The sequence below is a fragment of the Psittacula echo genome (genome assembly GCF_963264785.1).
Source record: "Psittacula echo genome assembly, chromosome: 1".
NCBI lineage: Eukaryota > Metazoa > Chordata > Aves > Psittaciformes > Psittacidae > Psittacula > Psittacula echo.
The window spans coordinates 63064183-63087946 of NC_137735.1; the positions used below are offsets into that span (position 1 = coordinate 63064183).

At 40.9% G+C, this 23764-nt stretch overlaps 2 protein-coding genes across 4 annotated transcripts; one reads left to right on the forward strand and one right to left on the reverse strand.

Moving 5' to 3' along the window:
* The first annotated feature begins 95 nt into the window (after positions 1 to 95).
* NUDT9 (nudix hydrolase 9) lies at positions 96 to 8300 on the forward strand. Of its 3 annotated transcripts, none has more exons than XM_080619949.1 (8): positions 96 to 111; positions 1898 to 2134; positions 2962 to 3057; positions 3832 to 3918; positions 5465 to 5576; positions 5999 to 6145; positions 6391 to 6475; positions 7728 to 8300. In XM_080619949.1, exons 2-8 carry the CDS (start codon positions 1941 to 1943, stop codon positions 7901 to 7903), a joined length of 897 nt encoding a protein of 298 aa, XP_080476075.1. In that variant the 5' UTR covers positions 96 to 111; positions 1898 to 1940; the 3' UTR covers positions 7904 to 8300. The 3 variants fall into 3 exon arrangements, with proteins under 3 accessions (XP_080476075.1, XP_080476073.1, XP_080476074.1); XM_080619947.1 differs by lacking the exon at positions 96 to 111 and adding an exon at positions 130 to 396; XM_080619948.1 differs by lacking the exons at positions 96 to 111; positions 5999 to 6145 and adding an exon at positions 130 to 396.
* Positions 8301 to 10984: 2684 nt separating this feature from the next.
* Positions 10985 to 22942, reverse strand: SPARCL1 (SPARC like 1; the record flags this gene model as incomplete). Its single annotated transcript, XM_080638858.1, has 9 exons — positions 10985 to 11013; positions 12427 to 12575; positions 13464 to 13612; positions 15337 to 15473; positions 16266 to 16386; positions 16982 to 17100; positions 17712 to 17781; positions 18824 to 19993; positions 22889 to 22942. The coding sequence occupies 9 exons, from the start codon at positions 22940 to 22942 to the stop codon at positions 10985 to 10987; spliced, it is 1998 nt and encodes a 665-aa protein (XP_080494984.1).
* Positions 22943 to 23764: the final 822 nt, after the last annotated feature.

Genomic DNA, 23764 nt, shown 5'->3' on the forward strand with positions numbered 1-23764 from the left:
CACACCTCCCAGCAACCAATCAGAGAGCGGCGCTTGGGGGGGCGTGTCTATGGAGAGGACGAGCTGGAGGGCTGGAAGCTCTCCTGATTGGTGGCGCTGGCCCAATGAGAGGTGAGCTTGTAAAGAGGGCTGCTGGCGCGGCGCGGCACGGGGCTGGCGGCCTGGCCTGGGTTCTTGTTCGGCGGTCGGTCGGTCGGTCGGTCGGATGTGTTTGAACCTGTGGTCAGCTCTGCTCAGCCGAGGTGGGCCGGTGTCGCTGTCAATGCTGCTCCCTGCCGGCGCCCTGCGTGCAGCCACGGTGCCCGGTGTGTCTCGGGCAGTCGCCGTGTTCACTTTCGCTGTTGCGCTCTCCGCCCCGCCTGCCTGGTGTGTTCTGCAGCGCCGCCCGCCCCTCAGGTACCGCGGCTTGGTAAAGCTGAGCAGTAACCAGGCTGTCGCTCCTTGGGCTCAGAGCCTGCCTGAGGCCGTGGTTCTGTTGGTGTTTGTCCGTTTGAGGTGGTGCTCTGTTCCCCAGGGAGCAGCCACCCCGTCGCTGGGCCAGGACCTCAGGGTTTTGCCCCCCCCTGCCAGCTGAGGGGATCTTGGCGCAGGATGTGCTGTGTAGCCGAGGGTGTCCCTTTGGGACCTGGCAGAAACAAAAATTGGGGTGTTCTTTAAATTGATGAGCTCACTGAAAAATACAGAAGCAGTCTAACGTTAATCTTCATGTGGAGATCGCACTTGATATCAAGTATGCGCTTTTCCCCATCTCTGTTAAAGATGTTGTGAGCCTCAAGTGGTTTGTGAGTTGTATTGTGCTCTTGAGAATACTGTCTCAGCAGTGTATGTGAAAGCATGTGCATGCTGTAATTGTGACCAAGGAATTCTTGACTTAAGTGTTCTAGATGCACATGAGTATATCATAGAATCAGTGAGGTGTTTAAGAACTGGAATTGCTGGTTTTGAAAAAGCCTGGTCTGTTCTGCTGATTATAATCCAATATTCACCTCTGGGTTTAAACAACAGGGTTAATACTTAATGTATGAGTTGCTTTCTTCTTATTTACCTGAAACTCATCGGTCTCATCATCACCTCGCTCAGATGTCATGTTGTTAAAACCTGAATGTATTTTTTAAGGGAATGTATGTTTCCTTACATGCTGGAAGTGATTCTTTTTCAGAGCTAGTGATCAGATACTGTAATGCAATCTGCTGGTAAGTATTTTATTGTTAACTAGTCTTTCAGCTCCCAAGACCCATGGCAGAATAAAATCACTAGAGGTATCAAGTATTATTTTTTTCTGTTAACTTACTGGTTTGATAGTTCTGGCCTTCTTTAAAATTGAAAAAGAAGGTATGTGTTATCCTATTTGGTATTGCACAAAGTGATATTTTTGGTGATCACAGCAACTTGTAGAGCTGTGTTACTCAGGGGTTTGGATGTTTCACTCTTGCTCTTACCAGGCCTACCACTAGATGTGAGAGCAGGACTCTTGTAAGGCTGGGTTGGTTTGTTGATGAAATGCTCACATGGGGATTTAATGTTCAAGCAGGCCTTCCTGCTGCATTTACGGTAAGTATCTTTGAGGTTTTCATTGTCTATGATTAATAGCTGGTGAGTATTCCACAGTCGGGAAGGGTAGTTGTAGTTCTCAGCTTCTCACTCATGCTATGAAGTTGTCATGTGTGTCTAGTAGAATACTCTTCTGCTTCAAGAAGTTGAAGGTAAAATTCAGAATTTGTTGGTGCAGGCATACATTTGCATGATACCTGAAAGAAGTAATAATATACTACTGAGAGCTGTTTTATGGAAAAAGCCTAGTGTGTTCTGCTTGCTATGATGTACTATGCAGGTCTGGGATTAAGGAAGAGGGTTAAAACCTAACGAATGAGATGCCTTTTTTTTTTCTTTATTTCAGTAATCTGTCTGCAAACTGTTGGTCGCATCTTCATCCTGTTAACATGCTCAACAGTTATAATGTTAAGCTCTACCACAGCAAAGCTCTCACCTCCCCGTATCCAGGATCACATGTGGAGCGTAGCCAAGTTCCTGCAGATAAAGTGGGCTGGTTGACTGAGTGGAAAGATTATAATCCTGTGGAGTACACTGCAAAATCTGTTTTGGCTGGACCCAGTTGGGCAGATCCCCAAATCAAGTGAGTGTCATTGTTTCTCTTTTTTGCTGTGAACATGGAAGCAGGAAATAGTGATCAGCTGAATTAACAAAATCCTCAGCTTAAGTGATGTGATTCTATAGTGATGTGTGAAAGTCAAGATCTAGAAAGATGGTGGTTAGAGAAATGGAATCATTCAGATTAGCTCTTAAGGACACATGATTTTACAGAGCTAAGAATAATGTTGATTGGAATAATGCACATCTGTTAATGCTGGATAGTGCTGCTTCTGTGTCTTGTGAGATGAGTAAAAATTTCTTAAGAATCTCTTCATTCTTAAGAATTTGGGAGAACATTTTCGTGATATGCTTGTTCACAATTGAATGTTAGATGAGAAAAGACTTAAAGTAGACTTGTAGTTCTTGAGTGCTCTGACTCAGGAAATGTGACAGGTTGAATGCATGATGAATTCTTTTTTAGTGAGTGTGTGTATTCATTTTTATTGATTCTGTGAATATGTTCTCTTCTCAAGGAGTGCTGTATGCTTCTTGCCTAGAAAGTTAGATCCATGCATTTAGTGTAACTTGTCATAGTGTGAAATGGTGATTTCTGTGCATGCACATCTGTGTATAAAGATCAGAAGATTGTGGTACTTGAGTTTTCAGCCTTACCTTCCTTGGTTCATTTTGCTGTGTGCACGTATGCTTCTATTTGCTCTTAATTTGGGTTAGTATTCAGGTGGCACATACAGGACAACCAGGTGACCAGGCCCAGTTAGTAGGGGTTTATGAAAGGCAGGTGCTGCTTGACTTACCTTGTCTTCTTCTGTGACAAGTTTTATAAATTACCTTTTTTATTCTTTTCCACAGTGATAAAGGGTTTTCTCCCAAATTCAATGAGAGAGATGGAGAAGTGGAGAGGAAGAGTCTCAATGGCACATACATGGTTGAAAATGGGAGGCCCCGGTGAGTATGTTCTTTGTTCACATACTCATTTCAGTGATGTAGAGCTCTTACAGGTCTATCAGTTTTGATGCATGGCACCTGCTAGAACAAAGTCAAGATAGTCATTCTTAGAGACAGGGAAAACGATACTTCAGGGCCATGGAAGAAAATTTTGGCAGAGAGGCATTAAAGGTAGCCAGTACTGCCACAACAGAGCATTGTGGTGACACTGGAGTCAGAGGAGGTCTAACACTGTTAATAGCAGGATCTGTTGAATCAATTGTTTCCGCAGTTTGCCCAGATGTTGGGTTCTGAAGCTTTTGTAATGCTTGTGTGCTGTGGTAGAGCAGAAGAGTATTTCCTTCTGCTGATGAATCTTGGCATAGCACAGATGGGTAATCTCACCTAAAAATAACATCTTTTATTTCTGTCTTTCGAATGTAATTGAATGCTCTGTGCATCCGTAGTCTTGGAAACTAGATTCCATTTTCAGACAAGGTTGTGGGCCCAATGAAAGTAATGCTTAATCAGGAGTATCTTGGGACACAAGATCTATGAAAAGGTAGAGCCATTTTGTATGTTTCCTTTCCCTGTACTATCAAAAGACAAAAGAGATTGATAAAGGTGAAAACCATGCTTTGTCTCTGTTGCTCTTTAAAGCATATGGTAGCACTGAATGTATCTTGCTGTCCTTTCCTTTGTTGTTTAGGCTTCTTTAAAGCTGCTTTTTTTAAATACTTGGAGCATATTTTGAACATGGAGAAGTAAATGTGTTTAATGTGCCACTTATTTCAGAAATCCAGTGGGAAGGACTGGCCTCACAGGCAGAGGATTGTTAGGGCGCTGGGGACCAAACCATGCTGCTGATCCTGTTGTAACTAGGTAAGGGCCAGGTGACAGAAAGTTGCCCTGCAGTAGAGCTAAAAACCCCATGCGTTTTGCTTTTTGCTTGCATCTCTGGACAGGCTATTACTTACCATAGGCCTTTTGTATGTGTTCATCTATGTGTAAGCTCATTCAGATATGGGTATCTGAATGGAGAGATATATAGACATCTGGAACAAAAATTTCCTAATTTTTTTTTCTTAGCCTTGGTCTCTGAAGAAGAATAAGGACTCACTGCTCATGACAAGCAGTAGTTTCTGAAATGCTGAGGAAACAGATTTAAAGGAAAAAAACAGTACAGGAGGCTTAAATAGAAATACATTTTACAGATAATCTTCAGTAATGAATGTAAAAACTGAAAGGATTATGTGATACTTCAATACTGTATACATAATATGTCAAAAGGCCTTAGGTGAGGCATGTTCAATTACAGGGATAGGTTTTTCTGTTACAATGACTTAACTGCAAACAAAAGCGATGTGCCTGCTTTTGCTTTGTGAGGAGTACTAACTTGGCCTAGTATATTATAGGAGGAGGTGGGGTTAGCCTCTTCCTTTTTTTTTTTTTAATACATTTTTGTCAGTATATGCTCTTTTAATGGTGCTTTTACTAGCCAGATCTGTATGTGCATGCTGATTGTTTTGCACAAAAAAAGCATTCAGAAAAGATTGTGTAGTTAACGCAGGTGCAAGCGAAGCAGTGCCATGCTGAAGATGGAACCATTGTGGAAATTAGCCTTATGCATTTTCCTTCTTTCTGTTTTCAGAAGGCTGTCAATGCTACCAAGTTGTTTCGTTGAAAGTAAAAGAAATGGTGGTTTGATTTTTGTGTTTTTTTAGACAGCTTTTTGCTTTAACTATGAAGTTATTTAAGTTCTTTACTGTGAGGGTGGTGAGGCACTGGAATGGGTTGCCCAAGGAAGTTGTGAATGCTCCATCCCTGGTGGTGTTCAAGGCTGGGTTGGACAAAGCCTTGGATGACATGGTTTAGTGTCCCTGCCCATGGCAGGGGGGTTGGAACTAGATGATCTTGAGGTCCTTTCCAACCCTAACTATTCTGATTCTGTTGTTAGTTCTACTATTGTCTTCAGTAAGGAATTGTTTGTGGCATTGTGCTGGTGCTGGGCATGAAGTTCAGAGGTGGTGTTGCAGCCTGCACGTACATTCAGTTTTAGCAGAAGGCATGCTTAACCCTCTCATTATGGGTAGGCACCAGGCTTGGGGAGTGTTGCAGCTGGATGTGCTGGAGGCAGCTCTCAAAGGAGTGAGAGCTGCTATCACTGTGATTACAGAAATGTGGCTCTTGGGCAGTTTCTGCTCTTCTGGCTAGGGAAAATGTAGTTGATAGAGGCATGCAGAAAACAAAGTGGTTTGCCCTGGGTTGTGATTGTGCCAGACTGCATCCATCGACTGCATCCCATGACTGTTCTTTTTCTGCTTTGTTTGCTCCTGCACAGATGACAGTGCAGTTGCTTTGCTGTTGCTCTGCCAGGCCCTCATGTCAAGAGGCAGAAAAGCATGTTCTTGTTTGTCATTTGCTGCAGGTGGAAGAGAGATGGAAGTGGCAATAAAGTTGCTCATCCAGTTACTGGCAAAAACATCTTGCAGTTTGTAGCTATCAAGAGGAGAGACTGTGGGGAGTGGGCCATTCCAGGGGTAAGAACAAAACTCTGGTGACAGTAGACATTTTCCTGCTGGCAAGAACATGAGGCGGTAATGTGTGTGTGTAGTAAAAGCATGCCTTCTGGTGTGCAGAGGTGAGGAGAAATGCTCCTTAAACTGGCTTTGCCCAAGCATCAGGTGGGATGCCGTCTGCTGTTTCTGCATTACAAGGCAATATTTGTATTTAATTCTGACCATGTCTTTTGCTTAATGCGGGCATAATTTAATCCATTGCAGGTTTTGAAGGATGTACATGCTCACACTTTACAGCTAAGTGTACAGTGCCTCCTGTGTCCAGAGTATGATGCAGGTGGATGTAATATACTAAGAGCCAGTTAAAAGGGATTAAGTCCAAGTGGAATCTGAGGGATAGTCACGGTTTTTTTCTTCTTTTAATTTCTCCCCTCCCCTTTAAGGGGATGGTGGACCCAGGGGAGAAGATCAGCACTACCCTGAAGCGAGAATTTGAGGAGGAGGCCTTGAATTCCTTGCAGAAATCACCTGATGAGAAAGCAGAATTAGAGAAGCAACTCCACAAGCTGTTCAGCCAGGAACACTTTGTGGTGAGCTCTGTCTCTCTTGTGATTGGCCTCTTGAGCTCTGCATGTAACTCACAGCTGTGTGGAGCTTGGAAAAGTGTTGCTAAAATGGAAATAAGCTGTGATGCTCGGGTTGTCATGGTGTAGGAAGTGACTATTGAAAACTGTGTGAGGGCAAATGTATAGGAAGGAAAGAAAAAAAAACCTCTTATTTATTCCACCTTGTTTGTTGTGACACTGAGCTTATTTTGGTTTGTTTGGGGCCTTAGGTATACAGAGGATATGTGGATGACCCTCGTAACACTGATAATGCCTGGATGGAGACAGAGGCTGTGAACTATCATGATGAAACTGGTGGGTGTCTCCATGTGTGCTTTTAGTTGCCTTTTACTCTGTATGTTGGTTTGAAATTGGGATGTATGAAATAAGGATGGAACATATGGACTTTGCCTGAAAATCATGTAGGTGTTTGTTAGCTAGTTCTAAGCTGTGGACTTTGTGCCTTGAGAAGCTCGATGGAGATTGGACATTGGACAAAGGTTCCTTCTTGTCACTGTTTACCTTGAATTCATTTAATTTCCTTTTTAATCTGGGGTGGGAGGATGGTGTTTCTCTTGATATGTTTTCTTTAGTAGCTAGTGTGTGCTTCAGGAACATTCCCTCTGGCTGCTGGCAGATTCTCACTGCATTTATTGCTTTGTTGTTGTAGCTGCTCTGAGACCTTTTATCTTGGTTACTGTGCCAGAGTAACTGTTAGACCTTATTTTATTTCTATAAATCAGTAGAAATGGGCATAGCATACACTGCTAGCTCTTAGATTGCTGTTAACATGGATTCTAATCTTTCGCCTTTAAGATAAGTCAACCTAGTTAGGTGAACAAGTCAGAGACTTCATCTAATGACATTTCCACTGTGTGTTCGGTAGTAGATACCAGTGAAGTTTCACATGTCACTGGTCCTTGATTTATCAGCACTCAAACTGAGAAGATACTGTTCCTTTTTGTTTCTAATACACATTTTCTAATACTTTTAAAAGCCTTTGTTTGGTTGTTGTCTGAAGTCCTTGGGATTCTTTTTGGAAACAGAGTAAGAAGCTTTGGAGAACAATTCAGAAGCTTCTCTGCATCCCTCCTTAAGTACTGTTTTTGATTTTGGGGCCTTTAGTACAATTTTAATTATTCTGGTTTTCCATAAGCATGTATGTTTCAGAGTTCAGTTGGTCCTGTAGAACAGTGCCTGAGAAAGGAAGCAGTCAGATGTTAGCCAAACAAACAAACAAAAAAACCAAGGCAGAGGGATTAGCTAAACTTGTGGTAGTGAGTACATGTTGTCATAATGATTTCTATTAACTTATGCTGCTGCTGATACCCCAGGAGTGGTGACAAGGTATTAACGCCATCTCTGCTACTCAGATTTGGTTTCAAATAGTGCAAGCATGAAAAAAGGTTTCTGGCACAGAAGCAGTAAGCAACTTGATTGATTGAGAAGTAGTTGAAGATTGCTGCCTGTGAAAGAGCCATGTGGAAGGGTGGAACTGATCAGTTGTGAGAAGAAAAAGCAGGAAAGAAGATGCAGTATCATGTCCTAACTCTTATTCTGTGAACAGGTGAGACATTGGATAACTTGCCCCTGGAAGCAGGTGACGATGCTGGAATGGTCAAATGGGTTGACATCAGTGAGAAGCTCAAGCTGTATGCAAGTCATAGCTACTTCGTTAAGCGTGTGACTGAGAAACGGGGAGCCCACTGGAGTGAAAATCGTGGTTCTGAGTGCCATGAGTGATGTAAATGAAGAACCAATGAACACCAAGGGGAGAATACATTTTACAGCTTTGAAACAGATAACGGTGTCCTTTTCAGTGACAATTCTGCAAAATCCAATCTGGCAAAAACACTCGGCAATGATAAATAGAGGCTTTTTCAGAGGCTTCAGATTGCTTCTTTTGATGTGTGAAATGATGTGAATGTAGAACTGTTACCTTGTTTTGCTTTGTCTTCATTATTTGCAACCATTTCATAACATCTTCCGATCTGCATGAGAACACAGAGATTCTGACTGGTTGTAGTTCAGAGGCTCTCCACTTCAGCTCTGTATTTTTGCACTCATTTCTTGTCAAGTGTATAAATCCATAAAGGATGAGAGACTTGCGGGAGGATAGCCTGAATAATAACTCGATTGAAGTGCTACATAATAAAATGACATTTCTTTTCTGAGTTTTGCTTGATGTGTCCTTTCAGTGGTTTGCTGAGAGATTAGTTTTCACATTTACTTGCTCTCTAGTTTAAAGTATGGATGGTATTCACATCTGAATGTCTGACCATGCATCTATCTATAACAGTATCTGTTGGTGGATGTAACTTGATGACTAACTTCAGGAGCTGGATTTTTAAGGTTTCTCTCTTCATACTGCTTATGGCTGTTAGGAAGACTGTGCCATGAACAGGATCATTGGAAAGAGAAGCCTTAAAGTATAATCTTGTAAATTGTGGTGGGGTTTTTTTGCAGTTTAAGTAATGTGAGTCACTTGCAGTCAGGAGGCTGATGTGGGCCTTCTGTGGCATTTATGCTAGTAACAGTAGCTGCTGTTGCAGCTAACAGTTGCTGACATGTCTCCCTATGTTTTTATTCCAGGAGTAATTGCTGTTAATTGTGTAAGTGTCAAGAGTTGGTGACAGTAACAGCTTAATTTTGTGGTTGAGACCTGGGGAGGGGATCTTAATGAATTTTGAGCCATGCGTTGAAGTTAGATGGTGGTAAATGTCATGGTCTGGAATTACCTTCTCTAACAGTACTGTGATGCTAACAGTACTCTTAACAGTAATGCTCATGTATTATTGAGACTGTTGGCCACGTCCTGCTTAACTATGAATGTTTTTAGGGCTTGTTCCTTTTCAACCCCACTTCTTCCCAATTAACTAATGAAATCTGGAGAAGTCATATGCATTTATATGGGGGGACACTGGGAATCTTGTACAGTTAAAGTATGTTACTTTCTAAGGAAAAAGTAATGCTAAGAGTTACTAATTTTTCTTTCAGTCCTTGCTCACCTCTTCCTGCACATTTGGTTTCTTCTGTGGTCTTACTAAAACATTATAAGTGCTTTAATCTAGGTTCATTTAAATCTAAATGGAAACAACCAAGTCTACAAAAGGTCAATAAAATCATCCCTATCTATCTTGTCTACTTCACAAAATGAAGAAATAATAAAGATTAAAATATTTATAAATTAAGATAGAATAATAACGTAGTTAAAGTATGGATGGGAAAACTTGCTTTCATTTATCATACTTAGTGCTCTTGTAATTTGTAGATTAAATACTGGTGGTGTTTGCCCCTTCACAGGCTACATGAGCTCAGGTGAAATTTTTTCTTGTACTGTGACTGTAGGTAGCATCTATCTCTGCATACATTAGCAAATTCTCCTTTTCTGTGCCTTGCAATGGAAAAGCTGAAGCGGCAGCATCACTGAGAGTTTCAAAACAGGTTGGGTGAGACAGAGAATATGCTTTTGTACATGTAATCGAGGTTGATTTATGTGCGCTGCTGTGTGATGTTACAGAGTGTGAAGTGGGTGATGAATCTGGCTTATAGGAGAAGCTGTTAGTGAAACTGCTTTTGGAGAGAAATAATCTTTTGCTTTTAAGAAGTTCCTGTGTTGAAAGTAATCATAGCTTGATTCATTGTCTCCCAGAGCATCAGACTGGAGCTGTACGGGTTAGCAGTCCTTGCTGGTTTAAGAACAAACTAGCAAGTGGCAAGCGGATTTCCACTATTTAAGCTACTGAAACAGCATTTCTGAATTCCATTTTCTTTTCATTGAAAGGTGATGTGCTTCAAGTGAAAGGTGTTTTCTGACCTTCCTTTGTAGGAATAGCATTTGGGGGTTTTTCTTCCAGCAGAGCATGCCTAGAGCACTTTTAGTGAAGTGCTTGGCTTAAAATCACAATGAGAATGGGATTCAGGAATAATCTCATCCTGTCATGGTTTTTATGCCTAAATTGTGTCTGTCTTTAGGAAAGAAGAAGTTGGGAGATGGTGAAATAGATAGTTAGCATTTCTTTCTCAGGAAAAATGGTAGCAGTAGTTGCTGTTTCTGTGGGAGGCAGGAAGAATGTGCCTGCTAAGGAGAACAAGGAGGTGTTGAAGCTGTTTATATCCTCTGTTCCTTGTGATGGTGAGCCTGTTGCCTGTCTTGACACACATCAACATGCTCATGCTTATTACACAGTTTGTCAGCTGTGTGGCATTGGTACTATTACTGGTGCATTTCAGAAGGTGTGGGAAGAAGTATTGAAACAGCTCTGGCTTTTGTTCATGCATTTTAGGAATTATGATTTAAGGACTGGTGTTATATATGATGTACCCTCTAGTTTCTTCACTTGCCTTAAATCTAAAATTAAATTTCCATTGAACTGTTGCCTTGATACCTTTCTTTGACAAAGTTCTGACAAAACCCATGTATCTAGGTAGACTTTTATTTGAGGCTTCTATGCAGAATGTTAAACTGACGATACAGTAAATAAAGGAAACAAGTCCTATTTCAAGTTAACTTTCTTAAGTGTACAGTTAAATCCACATTCTACTGAAGGGGTTTATGAACAGCTTAGCTATCAGTACTGTTTATTGGTTCAGAGAGATCATGAATACATATGGGGGAATGCTTATTTATCTATGAACCACTTGGAGTAGTTAATTTTTTTTCTGTGGTTACTGAATATAATACTTTTTTGCCTTGTGTTAGATAAGAATGCAATGAACCTTACGCCACTTGTGTCTTGAAAACTCTGAAGCTGTTAATTACAGAGACAGAATTCGCCTATTTCACTGATTTTAGTGCAGCACTTGGATTCTATTCAGCCAGGCTCAGAACAGGAGATTTTCATTTATGTCTTCTGCAACAAAGAAGAAAACTTTATTAACATTTGATGCCAAAGAGACATTTTTATGCTGTATCACTATCAAGAAAGTGATACACTAAAGTTTCAGAGGGCTCATGTAGGGGAATGGTATCCCTAACAAAAATCCAAATATGCTTGCTGCTATTATATCCAGGAGCCATCCATTTACACCCTTCTAGATAGGTGCTTTTTTGTTTCTAGTGCTAGGTCTCCTTGATCTATTTGTAAGACAAGAATCCCTTCCACCCCACTCTTCACAAATGACTGACCCTAAACCTCTCTTTGGATGAACAATCGTTGGCATAGTACATGTATATTATGATTAACGCCTCACAGCTTACTTCCATGTGTGATTTGTGACTGGTAAATTGTTATCAGAAGACCTGGAAAAATTCTGGGAAGAGTGAAGGCTCTGCATGTCTGACTGGGATCAGCCTCCACTTAAAAGCAGCGAGTTGCTAGTAGGATTTTGAGCACATTACTTCAGTCTGCATGTTTTTCCAAAGGCCTTCTGTCACATAGCTAGCCTTGCTAGCTGTGTCACCAGCTACCCTTGCTGAATGACTGGCAGTATTGTTCAGCTGTCACTCAGGGTTAGACCAGAAGACAGTGGATTACAAAAGAATGTACTACATTAAATGTAGGTATGTAAATCTCAAATTGTTATCTTGCCAGCTTCTGTTCAGCTGCTGCCTAGTTCTAGAGACATGACCAGCACAGTGGTATCTAGCTTTTCACTTTCCTAGAGAAGTCTTGATGTGGATTGAGCTGAACCAAACATATGCGTAAGTGCATTTGGGATCCAGAAACTGACACTGCCTCTGCCTAAGCCTACTGATGCGTGCAGTCTGGTGGGCACCATCTAGGTGTGTGTTGCGACTCATAGATAGGTGAAGTAGGTGGTTTAGCCTGCAACTGTTGTGTGATGACAGCGTTTGTGTTGTATATAGCAATCTAGAGGTAAGCATAGTTACTTGATCAGTGAGAGATCTCTGTTGTTTTCCCTGCTTGGCTTGAGGTCTTTAAAGGCATTTTCAATCAGTATGTTTTGATCACTGATTTAAAAGCACACGCTCACTTTGCCTTTCCTTTGGCACCAAGGAGTAAAATAGAGTCTTCTAAGAGATAGATATGTTGAACATATAGGTTCAGGCATCACACAGGAATTATTTGATATTTAATACAAACTACCTTCTGAATTTTTCCTCATGGAAAAGATGACTTTTTCCTATCTTTATATAACAATTCAGAACCTTGAACCTTTTGCAGTCTTGCTACTGTTCGGTTGCCTCTCTGCACAACAGCCATGAGCCTCTGGCTACAATCCCATATGTTGTGGTCTGAAAACGTGTCTAGTCTCGATAGGAACATTTTGTCCTGTTCATCTGTCTGTTCTTTTAGGTTTACCTTCCTTAATCCCAAAGCAGTGGCACCATTCCTTCAAAGCAATGAGTTTATCACGGTCTCCATCACACTCTTGGAAGAAACGGGTTATGCAGTGTTCCATGGGAACAAGGGAGACTCTCAAAGGCGCGAGCTCCGAGTGTGTTAATAATCTGAAAGAAAGAGCAGTATGTAGAGCTGTATTTCATTAATAGATCATCATCATCATCAAAGATGATCTAAACTGCTAGAATATGGCTGGTGGCTTTGACACAGGTGCTCTGGTGGATTTCGTTGTGGTGCTTCCATAGTGAATCTGTCCCAGGCCATTACAATACCTGATGATAAACTAAAATGTTTTTACTGCTATTTGTTTGCTAACACTTGTTTTTAGAAGAAGTTGTGGAGTTTTGCTGTTAATCTTCAGGAGATCAGCTTACAGAAGTGCTTAGCTATGTTCTAAGACAGCAGATATGATCAGCATGAGGTACTGGGAGTCTGCAGCCTGGAAACATGAATTCTGGCAGCGAGTAACATGACTAAAAGCCTGACATCTGAGTCACTTTCTCAGAAGCTGGAGCCTTCCTCTGAACTGTGACACTGGTGCTGTCTTACCATATGTGTTCCTTAAACTGTGAGACTTCTGTAGCATTATTTGAAAACTATGGGTATCTCACTAGTGAATTCTTCCTGACAGGCCTCTGCCCTTTGTACTTAGCCTGTTGCTCTTAGCTTCAGTAATAACAGAATCTTGTGAGCCTTGTTTTCTTTCAGAATCAGGGCATTAGTAGCTATGAAGACACTATAGAGCCTAAGGTGTAATGTATGATGATTATGAAAGGCAAGAGGGTACCAGATTCTGACCTAAGACATGGCTCCAGAAAGACAATGAGGGAGGTTCTGTGTTAGATGGATACCTCCTTAGAAAGAGGGGGATATGGGCTTCTATCAGCTGAGGGACTGGTCCTGCAGATAGAGAATCCTTTGAGTGGTTTAGAAAAGTGAAACAGCCTGAGCTTAAACAGCAAATCAGAACTGAACCCACAAAGATCTTTTTTTACCTGTCAGCAGGGTGCTGATCAAGCTGATGGAACTGCCAGTGCACGGGATACACATACATGTGATAATTTTTCTCAAAGTCGTGCAGGAGCAGCTCAACAGTGTGGTTGCCAGCTGTGAGGCGCTTGTCATTCTCGTAGATCTTTTTGACCTGAACACAAAAGAGAAATTGGCGGGGTTTTTTATTTAAGGGTGACAATCTGTCCTGAAGACAGCTGTCCAGCAAGGAGGTGGTTTGGAGAAATGAAACTTGATAAAATACCACAGCGGAAATAGGGTTTAGTGTTTGTGACTAGACACAGCATGAAAAGCTTGCCTCAGGTAGTTTTTGTTGCTGTCCATGTCAGCTTTTGTAGTAAGTAGAAAGGAAGGGAAATTCCTGTGGTCTAATTGTCAGACTTGGCTAAGCAGGGCAGTAGCCTCAGTTTGGTAGGAGATGAAACCAATTTTACCAGTTCTTGATCTTCTGTCCTGAGGCAAGCAACTCAGCTTTTGGCATGAAATAAGCCATTTCAGAAATCATCTAGTTTGTACCATTTAGTATGAGATGTTCCGAGTAGGTCAGTGTCCCTCTTGGTAACTGTATAAGTAGTCTTTGGTGTTGCTCAGGCATATTTTGTATAAAACTGCTGTGACCTACTGCATGCATCTCCTACTATGGACTTAGAGCAGCCCAGGTCTTGGTGTAAATTAAACTATTTCTAACACATACAGCTTTTTAGGCAGTTATGACGTCTATATCTTCAAAACCAAACTATTGTCAATTCAGTTGACTTAAATAATTCTCTTTAAAACAAACAAACAAAAAGCACAATGGTGTAATAGGTGCTTATTTCATTTTAAGCCAGTGTAGCATGATGCTGCAGGTCTACTCGGATAGTCGAGAGCAGCTCTTTTCTCTTAAAACTGAACATCAGACTTGTGTAATTTTATAGCCCTTAAATATCATGGTGTAGATGGTGTGGCTGGATTAAATAATGCAAATGATACCCTTAACTGTTGAGTCTATTTTCAGGTAGTTTTGTATTGATGGCCAAGTACAAGGTATGTCTCAAGGACAGAAGAGGAGCTACTTTTGGTCAGTTCAGCACAGGGATTCCCTATCCCATGAGGCTCCCCTGAACTCATGTTGTATGTCTTGAATCCTTGTGCGTGACTGCCCAGTCTCCGGAGATACTTGAGCAGTTTCTTCCCAGGTGAGTCTAAGTCCTTCCTTCCTTCCTTATTTTGGAATACCTGTGCATTGTCAGCAGACTTTGTCCCCTACCTTCCTTTTCCAGGTTACTTAACAAAAGCTGAATGGCACAATTCCTTTCAAGTCGTGGGACTCCACATGTGAGCTCTTGGCTGGCTGTTCCCTCTTATTCTGCATTTTAATTAGCTATCCATACCTAGATCTATCTTCTGGCTGCTTGGTTTCCTCAAGTCCTTTGGAAAATGGCACTGACTGCATGAATTGGGTCATTCTTATCTACGTATTAGTTGATCTTTCCAAGAGATCTGTCACAAAGAATTGTGCCTGAACAGGAGCTGTTTGGTGTCTTTTCAAATGAGCAATGTTTATCTAGGTATGCGCTAATTCTGACTTTTCTGCCTCTTGTCTATACACACTGACTTCAAAGTAATATAATTGGTTCTCATGCGCTTGGACAAAAGGAACATTCATAGCAGAAATGTGTCTCAGCTTAAATGCGTGTGAGGGCACGTATAAATGTATTTTGCAACTTTTTAATCTAATTGAGTCTAAATTGCCCTAACCAGAAAGGGAATGCTCATAGGAAATGGGAGAACTCATAGAAATGGGAGAAGATGTGAAATCCCTTTTTTCACATTGTTAGTCCAGCAATGTTACTGCATGTGAAAAGGATTGCTGACCTTATTCCTTTGCTTTTCAGTTAGAAATCCAGAAGTATCCAGATCCCGTTCATAATATTGCATGAGGATGTTTTTGAGCCAGTCTCGCATCCGGAGGGGGAACTGATCCACTTCATAATCAGTACAGTGTGGGATGTCTGTGGCAAACAGGAAAGCTTTTGTTAACAAGTGATCTGTTAAGTCCCCATTCAAGCATTTCTGAGCCAAGTTAGATTTGATTCTCACTAGCAGACTTCCAGTTAAGCTTAAAACTGGTGGAGCTGTTAATACATAAAATTGGGAAAGCAACCTGTGCGTTCAGTCATAAATCTATAATTCTTCGGAGCACATGCTTAACCAGTTGCGGATACCACAACTTTTATATATCTGTACAGCTTCTGAGCAGAGATGTGCAGTGAAACTCTTATCAGTCAGTTGTGTGAAAGCAAAGTTCTTGACAGAAAAGGAATAGTATGGCTGAGAGTGCACTTTCCTCCCAGGGTATGCAGCAGTTGAACAACTTGGAAATCAGTTCTGGATTTTAGATCCTGGTTTCTGTGTCTGGCATCTAAGTAGTTTTGGGATGTTTTGTTGGTTTTTTGGGGACCTGAGATTATAATTTTTTAACTGTCTGTAAACACTGGTTTTCTGGTCAAGATATTAAAAAACACCTTCAGATGCAATAGCAATGGGAGCATGTAAGACAGTGCAGGGGGAAGACGGGGTTGTCAACAAATCAGTCTAAGCAAAAGCGAGATGTCTTTAATACCCTTAATTACAGAAAAGGTGACATTTTAGACATGTTTAAGGTTTGAAGGTCTTAATTAGCAGATAACTGATGCAGAAGGGGGAGAGTGGAGGAAGAAAGCATGTAAGGTATGGCTAGCTGGTAGTTAAGAGTGCCGGCTCTTTATACCTAGGTGAATTTTTCACAGGAAAACAAGCCTTACATTTGCAGGAGCCCAGATAGTCTAGGTGCAGCTGGCGTCCCATTTTTGTCCCTTCAAGTTGACATTTGGTGCCAAAGAGTTGACATGTGCCATCATAAGTCTTATTATCTGTACCACAAACCTAGAGGAGGAGTGAAAAAACAAACCCACCCCGCCACCACCACTGTTGAGAAAAATTTTGGTCACTCATATAGGCACTGCAATAATAGAAATATTGTTAACCTATGGGGTAGCACTTGGGAATACATGTGATCAGAAGTATTGAAAACTGTAGTTGTTATATGCCTACATAAGGATCAGTTGTCTGTACTTACACACCCAGTCTTCACACACTTGGAATTTATTTTTGTGTGTTAGTAATATACTTTCTGAGGTAGTACAGAATTACTGCACTAGACACCTACTAGTGTTTTGTATATGCTCTAAAATACCAAATAGATAAATAGAACTTATAGCGACAGGGGAATCTATGATCCCTGAGAGACTAAGTGAAGCAAATCACTTTAGGTGCTAATTAGCTACATGTTGTCCTACTATTCTCAAGCTATAATCAGTGAGTTTGGGTACTTTATACATTTACAATTACTGGAATCACCCAGACCCACTGCATGCTTTTTAGGGTAGAACTATTCTGAATAATAGCAAGGGAATGTGTTATCTTTTAAACATTTTAGTTGGTTTTTTTCCCCATGCTGTGCACTGAATGAAATACTTACGTGCTCATAGTCTTTGGTGGAAGGGCAAGCAGCAGGATCTTGGCAAATACAGCTGGGTTTCCCCTGTTTGTCCACATGGCACACTTTACCTCTTTTGCAATGGAAGTTCCTACATGGGTCTAGGGATCATAGCAAGAAGGAATAGGATGAAGCCAAGCATTTCTGTGAGGTACTACTGACAGTCAAAGCAAAATACAGCCAAATATTCATCAAGAAGTCAGGTATTTTATAAATTTTGTTAAAATTCAACTGATCTTGTAATGAATAAAGCAAGCCAAACTTTAATAAGGATTTTTTTGTTTGTGAGACTGTGAACAGTCCCAATTTCTCACAAAAAGGAATTTCTTCTATAAGGACTGACATTCACTTTTGGCTTCCTTTGAAACATATCTTATCTGTCCTTGCTGAGTCTAGTACTGGCACTTGGCCCACTCCAAGCTGAATTCAAGCTACTGTTCTGAAACTGAATATTTTCAGTGCAAAATAATTCTCACTTCTGTATAACTGACACAAAAATTTGCGCACTGTCTACGAATGATTTTCACAAACAAATGAGTAAATCCAAGGGTGTATGGAAGGGATTCTCTTGTAACATAACTGCGATGCGGGATTATGCACAGGTCAATCATGTGAAATCATGTGCTGCCAAAGGCAGAAAAGAAATGCAGACCAGCAGATTCCCCAGCTGCAGAGAGTTAGCAGTTACATGATGGTTTTGCTTGTGGCTTACCCAGGAAAGCCATCTCACTCCTGTTGCTTGCACTTTTCATCTCACCATAGGAACCGCCTGTAGACTTAACCTGTGCAGTCACAGAGACATAAGCAGAAGTTGTGGTAAATCCTGGGAAGAAAAAAATACTTGGACAATTTTTTTTCAGGAACAAATAGAAAGCTGACTGAAGCAACGTTTGCTCTGCTTGCAGCAGAAAGGGGTTGCTATGCAAAATGTGCGAGAAGTGCATGAAGCCTCTGGTAGTATTAAGGTACTCTGTTATTTGAAGTGGGGTGGGGGAAGTAGGGGTAGACAGTAAGGAACAGGAGCTTAGGTCCTTATTTAACAGCAATAGAAAAACTCATTCCTTTCTTTTTGAAGATGATCTTGATAATCCACTGGTTGCTGATGGGGATATGGGAGATCTGGATGCAGCATCCTTCTTTGAAGGGACAAAGCCCACATCATTCATCTTGTGCACAAGTGCTCTAGCCACAGGAATTATTCCAGGAACTCTAGCCCTGCCTTTCCTAGTCATAGAATCACAGAATGATTTGGGTTGGAGGAGACCTTAAAGCTCATCCAATTCCAGCCACCTGCCATGGGCAGGGACACCTTCCACTAGACTGGGTTCCTCATAACCTCTTCCAACCTGGCCTTGAACACTGCCAGGGATGGGGCATCCACAGCTTCTCTGGGCACCCTGTGCCAGGGCCTCACCACCCTCACAGTGAAGAATTTCTTCTTAATATCTAACCTAAATCTCCTCTCTTTCAGTTTAAAGCCATTGTCCCTTGTCCTGTCGCTACATGTTCTTGTAGATGGCTTGAGACTGAGTTCCGGGTTTTATATCTGTGTATCCATATTTATCTGTATATTTTGTTACACAGCCCATCTGGTCTGGAGCTTTTACTTCCTTTCTGGTACAATTCATCTGAATGTTACATGTGAAGTGACATAGCATGAGCTACTTGGATAGTGAGATAGAGATGAGACTTCTGTATATCAATTATTACACCTGGTTTTATCCAAAATATCATTTCAATCATCAGAAATTTAAATTTGGGACTCACAGTGTCATTCCCCCCTCCTTCTTGTAGTACTCAGACTTTATTTTAAAGAGAATTTACCTTATCTTCACTTTCCATTGAATTCATGCTCTGAACAGAGCTAGTCGCTTCTAGTTGCTGGTTGCTGTCAGAATTACGTGGCTCATGATCATAATCATCTTGTTCAGAATGAATAAGGTCTTTAATCTTGACATCTTTGTAATCCTCAGTCTCTCTAAGAACTGCAGCGTCATCTTGGGTGGTTTCTTCCCCTTCATGCTCAGTACTGATGCTCTCCTGGTCATTACTCTGGATTCTCTCCTCTTCCTCATAGGCTGCTTCTTTCCAGATAGTGCTGAGATATTCCTCACTATCAACATCACCACTGTCATGACCATCATCATCAACATTATCGTCTTCCATATCTTGTCTTTTCACTACTGTGTTGTGATCACTCTGATAGTTTACTTGAATATTGTCTTTCTTCTCTTGGCTTTGCCATTTGTCATCCTGATCTTCATTGCGTGTTTTTTGAGAGAGGATTTCTTCTTTATAGGGCTTTTTCTGGCTGTTCTTCCTCTCTTCTTCCTCTAGGTCAAATTTCTCACCATGTCTCTTGGCTATCTGGGTTGGTTGACTGGAATCTTTCAGGCTTTCATCAGATTGCATACTGTTTTCATTTTGCTGTATTTTGTATTGGCTACCTCGATTTGTTTGGTAGCCTTTGTAATTTGTATCTCTGTAATCAGTTTCTTCACCCCATTCCTCCTCCTCCTCTTCCACGTGTTCTTCCTCATCACTTTCACTGTTATTTTCAGATAGGCCAACAGTATTTTTATTGTATTTCCATGTGTTATGCTCACGATCAAGACTGAGAACATCCACTGGATTTTCTGCATTGCCCAGAACATGTGGTTTAGCTATATTGCTGTGTTTCTCTTGCCTCCTGAACTGGTAATGCTCAGAGCTGGACTGTTGTCTGCTGCTGCTTCCAGAGTCACTGTCCTGCTTATTGGAAGCCAAACTTGGTTTCTTGTGCATTGCAAGGAAATTGATGCTTTTTAGGCCATTTTTCACTTGATGCTCACTACCGGTTCTTCCTTGTTTTCTAGTGGTCTGGAGCTCACCTATATGCTCAGCATCTGGTACCGATACTTCTGGATTTAGGCTTTTGAGGCTGGACAGCAAATCACCATTGTCAGCATACTCTGTGATCTCTTCCTTTGAGGCTTCAAGGTGAATATCTTCAGCCTTTAAACAAACAAATAAAAAAACCCAAGTAAATTAATAAATTGTAGAATTTATTTAAGTCAGTGCAGTTTCATTTTTGCCTTGTATTGCAAAGCATGACACTGACTTTGTTTTCCTTATAAAAGCTCCTTTTAAGCTAGCCCAGAGCATGAAATTCATAGCTGATGTCACTTCCATTTCTCAGCAAATTTGGTTATCTGTCCCTTCTTTGATTGATGGAGTTTCTAGAGGGATCTGTGCAACTCTGTTTAAGATCCCATAGAACATAGATGCATATGGGTGTCTTGTGAGATCTCAAAATGCTTACTAATGTAGTAATTTAGTGTTATAACTTCAGGCACTTTCAGGCTGCTGTATTGTCTGTTACCCCGAAGAAAGAGGATGTGATGCTAGTCTTTCTTCACAAATAAATAGGAAAAGAGCATCAGGGGGAGGCACCACCTTTCACAAGGTGTCATGGTAGCAGTTCCTGAGGAGTGCACTGCATCTTAACTATTAATCAATGTATTAATCTACTTTGAGCCTGATACATAATTACTTCCTAGTTGAATTCATCAGGAACTATTGTATTTGGTGGCAACTACTGCATCATAAACTCACTAAGCTCATTTCTACATGCTATCAACCCAATGGCACAACTAGTAACTTCAGTGAAAAAGGTTCAAATGCTCAAGACAAAAATGGGTATTAAAATGACTCGTAGCTCTTGCTGCAGCAATTGCCTTTCTGATGTTAGCATTACAGCAGCTGCTGGGTGAGTATAGGCACTTCCAATAGCAGCAATACCAGATGTATTTCTGAATAACGTGTGGATATTTAGTGTTACTTATTGCTTACTACAGTATGGCACCTGATGCTGATATTCATTAAAGCTTTGGGGAGGGGTGGGGGGGGTGGTGTCTTACTTATGAAGATGAGACCTTCCCAATGCCCAGGTTGCTGGAATAGCATCTCCTTTACCGTGAGTAGAGTCATGACTGCTTGGAAACGAACACTAACAAATAATTACAGAAATTTAAAAACTTGTAGGGTTAGACACATTAATATGGCCCTTGGCAGATCAGTTGTATCCTATTTCCTAAGGTGAAGGTGGCATCTCAGTGTGTTACAATTTTGTGTTTGCAACGTGTATTCACTGTCATTTCCCACGCTAAATTTTCAGGGAAAGATTGTATGTTTGCTCAGATCTAACAGAAATTCAGTGAAGAGCTTTTCCAGATTAAATGCACGTTTCTTGAAGACCTTACAGAAAGTGATCTGTGTGTTACCAAGCATGTCAAGCTGATGTGAAAACCCTTGAAAATTAAGTTTCAAGATCAGTTTTTGAGTTTTTTACATGTGTTTTGTAACTGCTACTACATGAGCTTACATGAGTTTGGGGCACTGCTTCATACAACTGTTATATGTCTTTAAATTTCAGCAAAAAACAGTCTTCTGTGAAGGGCTTCCAGTTCTATAGAATTACAAACTTTATGGCAAAACAGTCATTAAGATTGTCTATTATGTGTGTCTGTATTTGTAGCAGAAGTTTGAGGAAGATGTGGCTCATGTCTCCGCAGGCAGCCTCATTATGTGCCACAGCCTCAAGTCAGAGCTGTGCCTAGATGTGGCTTTCAGCTGCTAGTTTTTGTTAGACCTTTGTCCCCAGGGTATAATAAGAGCTCGATTGCCTGTGAAGATACTTGAGTCTTAATAGGATGGTAAATTTCAGTCAATCTATCTGTAATTAGCTACTGTTAGGGGACAGCTGGCCTTTAATAGATGTTGCATATTGGAACTGATGATTTGCTCAGTATTGCAATGTTTTATTTTGACGCAAGTGTCTGATGTATAAGCTGTTTCTGGGAGATAGCTGTAGGCTGCACACTAGTGTATGTATCTTAATTTGTTCTGCAGAATACTTCATTAAGGAAAGTGAGGTTTTGTTTTTTAAAATGCAGAGCCTCATGCGGATTGACATGCAATGCATCTGGAAAGCTGCCCAGAGTGGGATATAATTGATAATTAAAGAAAAAGGTGAACATGGGAGTTGAAATTTTGCATTGCTTACTACAGAGCATGCTCTGAATATTGTTGTTCCAAAACATTCACTGGCTTGGAGTCAAGGTCTATTGTGTCTGAACCACAAATGCACACTAGAATGGTGCAATAAAAAGGAATTTTAATTTGAATCAACCATGAATGCAAAAGCTCTGTCATTAGGATGCATATATGGCATGGGGCTACTGAAGTCATCTCTCTCATTACCATCAGGGCTGTGTATCTGGCTTGTCAGCCAGTGTACTTTTCCAAGATGAGCTGTATCCAATGCTCTGTGTTGTGAATAATTAAGCTTAAGGTGGATAAAATTATGTGTTTGAGACTGCATTTGATCACTTGGTGTGATAAAGTGAGGATCGCATCCTCCTTGTTCACTGAAGCAGTGATAACCACGAGTTCGACCGCCAGTGGAGCTCATAGTTTGTACAAATATGGGTGTAATGATTACATGTGAGGATTCATTAAAAGTAACTTTTTCAAATTAGTGAAACTTCTGTTATGAGCTTTAGATTTTGTCCTATTCTGTTTCCAACTATTTAAGCGTGAGACATGAGTTGCTTGGTACTCATTCATGTGGTGAGGCCCTACATTTTTTTTTAACCTAAAATTTGCGATCACTCCATATGTGCTAATGTGTTTTAAATATTTGAGATTCGTTATATAGGCTGCCCCTTAATGTTTAAAGAACAAGAGGAGTACCTTTTCTAGAGTCTTCTGTCCATGGGTTCCGAGTTTGTAGTTTAAGGGATGGCTCTACAATAGACAAATATATTCATTATCTGTCAATGGGATAACATAGAATATTCACAGAATGGGAAATTAAGTGCCTGTAATAATAGTGTGATGAGGACTTACTGGAATAGCAAAAGCTGATCCTACAAGACAAATGAAGAGAGCTACAGTCTTCATGCTTTTCAGATCTTGTAGAGGACAATAGTTAATGGTACAGTGGTAGGGTTTAGAGGTTTCCTTTCTGCAAATAACATGAGAAGAAATAAAGTTAGGATTTAGGTATAGTGGTCTATAAATGACTGGTGGAAGTAATGTAGTGGCTGCTTTAACTTGCTTAGTCTGAAGACCTGCAGAATTTCCACGTAGTGTTCAGTTGTGTGTAAACTCAGGTATGAGACCAGCTTGTCTAAAGGATACTTTGGTTTTAGTTCTCTTACAGGGCTTAAGCTGTATGCTGTGTTCACAAACTCTAGTGATGTTACTGGAAGGCAGAGTTATGAATGTACACAGATTCAGCTCTGTAAATCCTTATGTACTCAGAAGCTACTTTGTGAAAAATGGCCCTTTTTATTTACTTCTGAGACAATACCTGTTTGTGGCTTCTCTGTGGCCAAGGTGTCTCCTGCCTGCTCTCCTTTGTGGCTGCAGTAGGAAGAACTGAGTGGTGAAGTCCCGCTCAGCAGGTCTCAAAGCCCAGAAATGCTGTCCAGGCTGCTAGATGGATGGGTGCTGTCCTGCTTTGGAAGCAACAAACCCAACTCTGGTGTATGGCAGTGTGCAAGACGAGTGGCTGGAAGAACGTGCAATGCACTAGGAGTTTCTTCAGTCTATTATCCTCATGTGAGTGAAAGACAAGCACCTCATTTTTATCTTGGATGTTACCAGCAGATTTTCTCTGCTCTTGCAGTGCACATGAACTGGAAAAATCTATGGCTGTAGCTGTACGACTGGGAAAAGCAAAAATAAACAAGTCTTATTGTTTCTGTCCCCTGTCCCCCT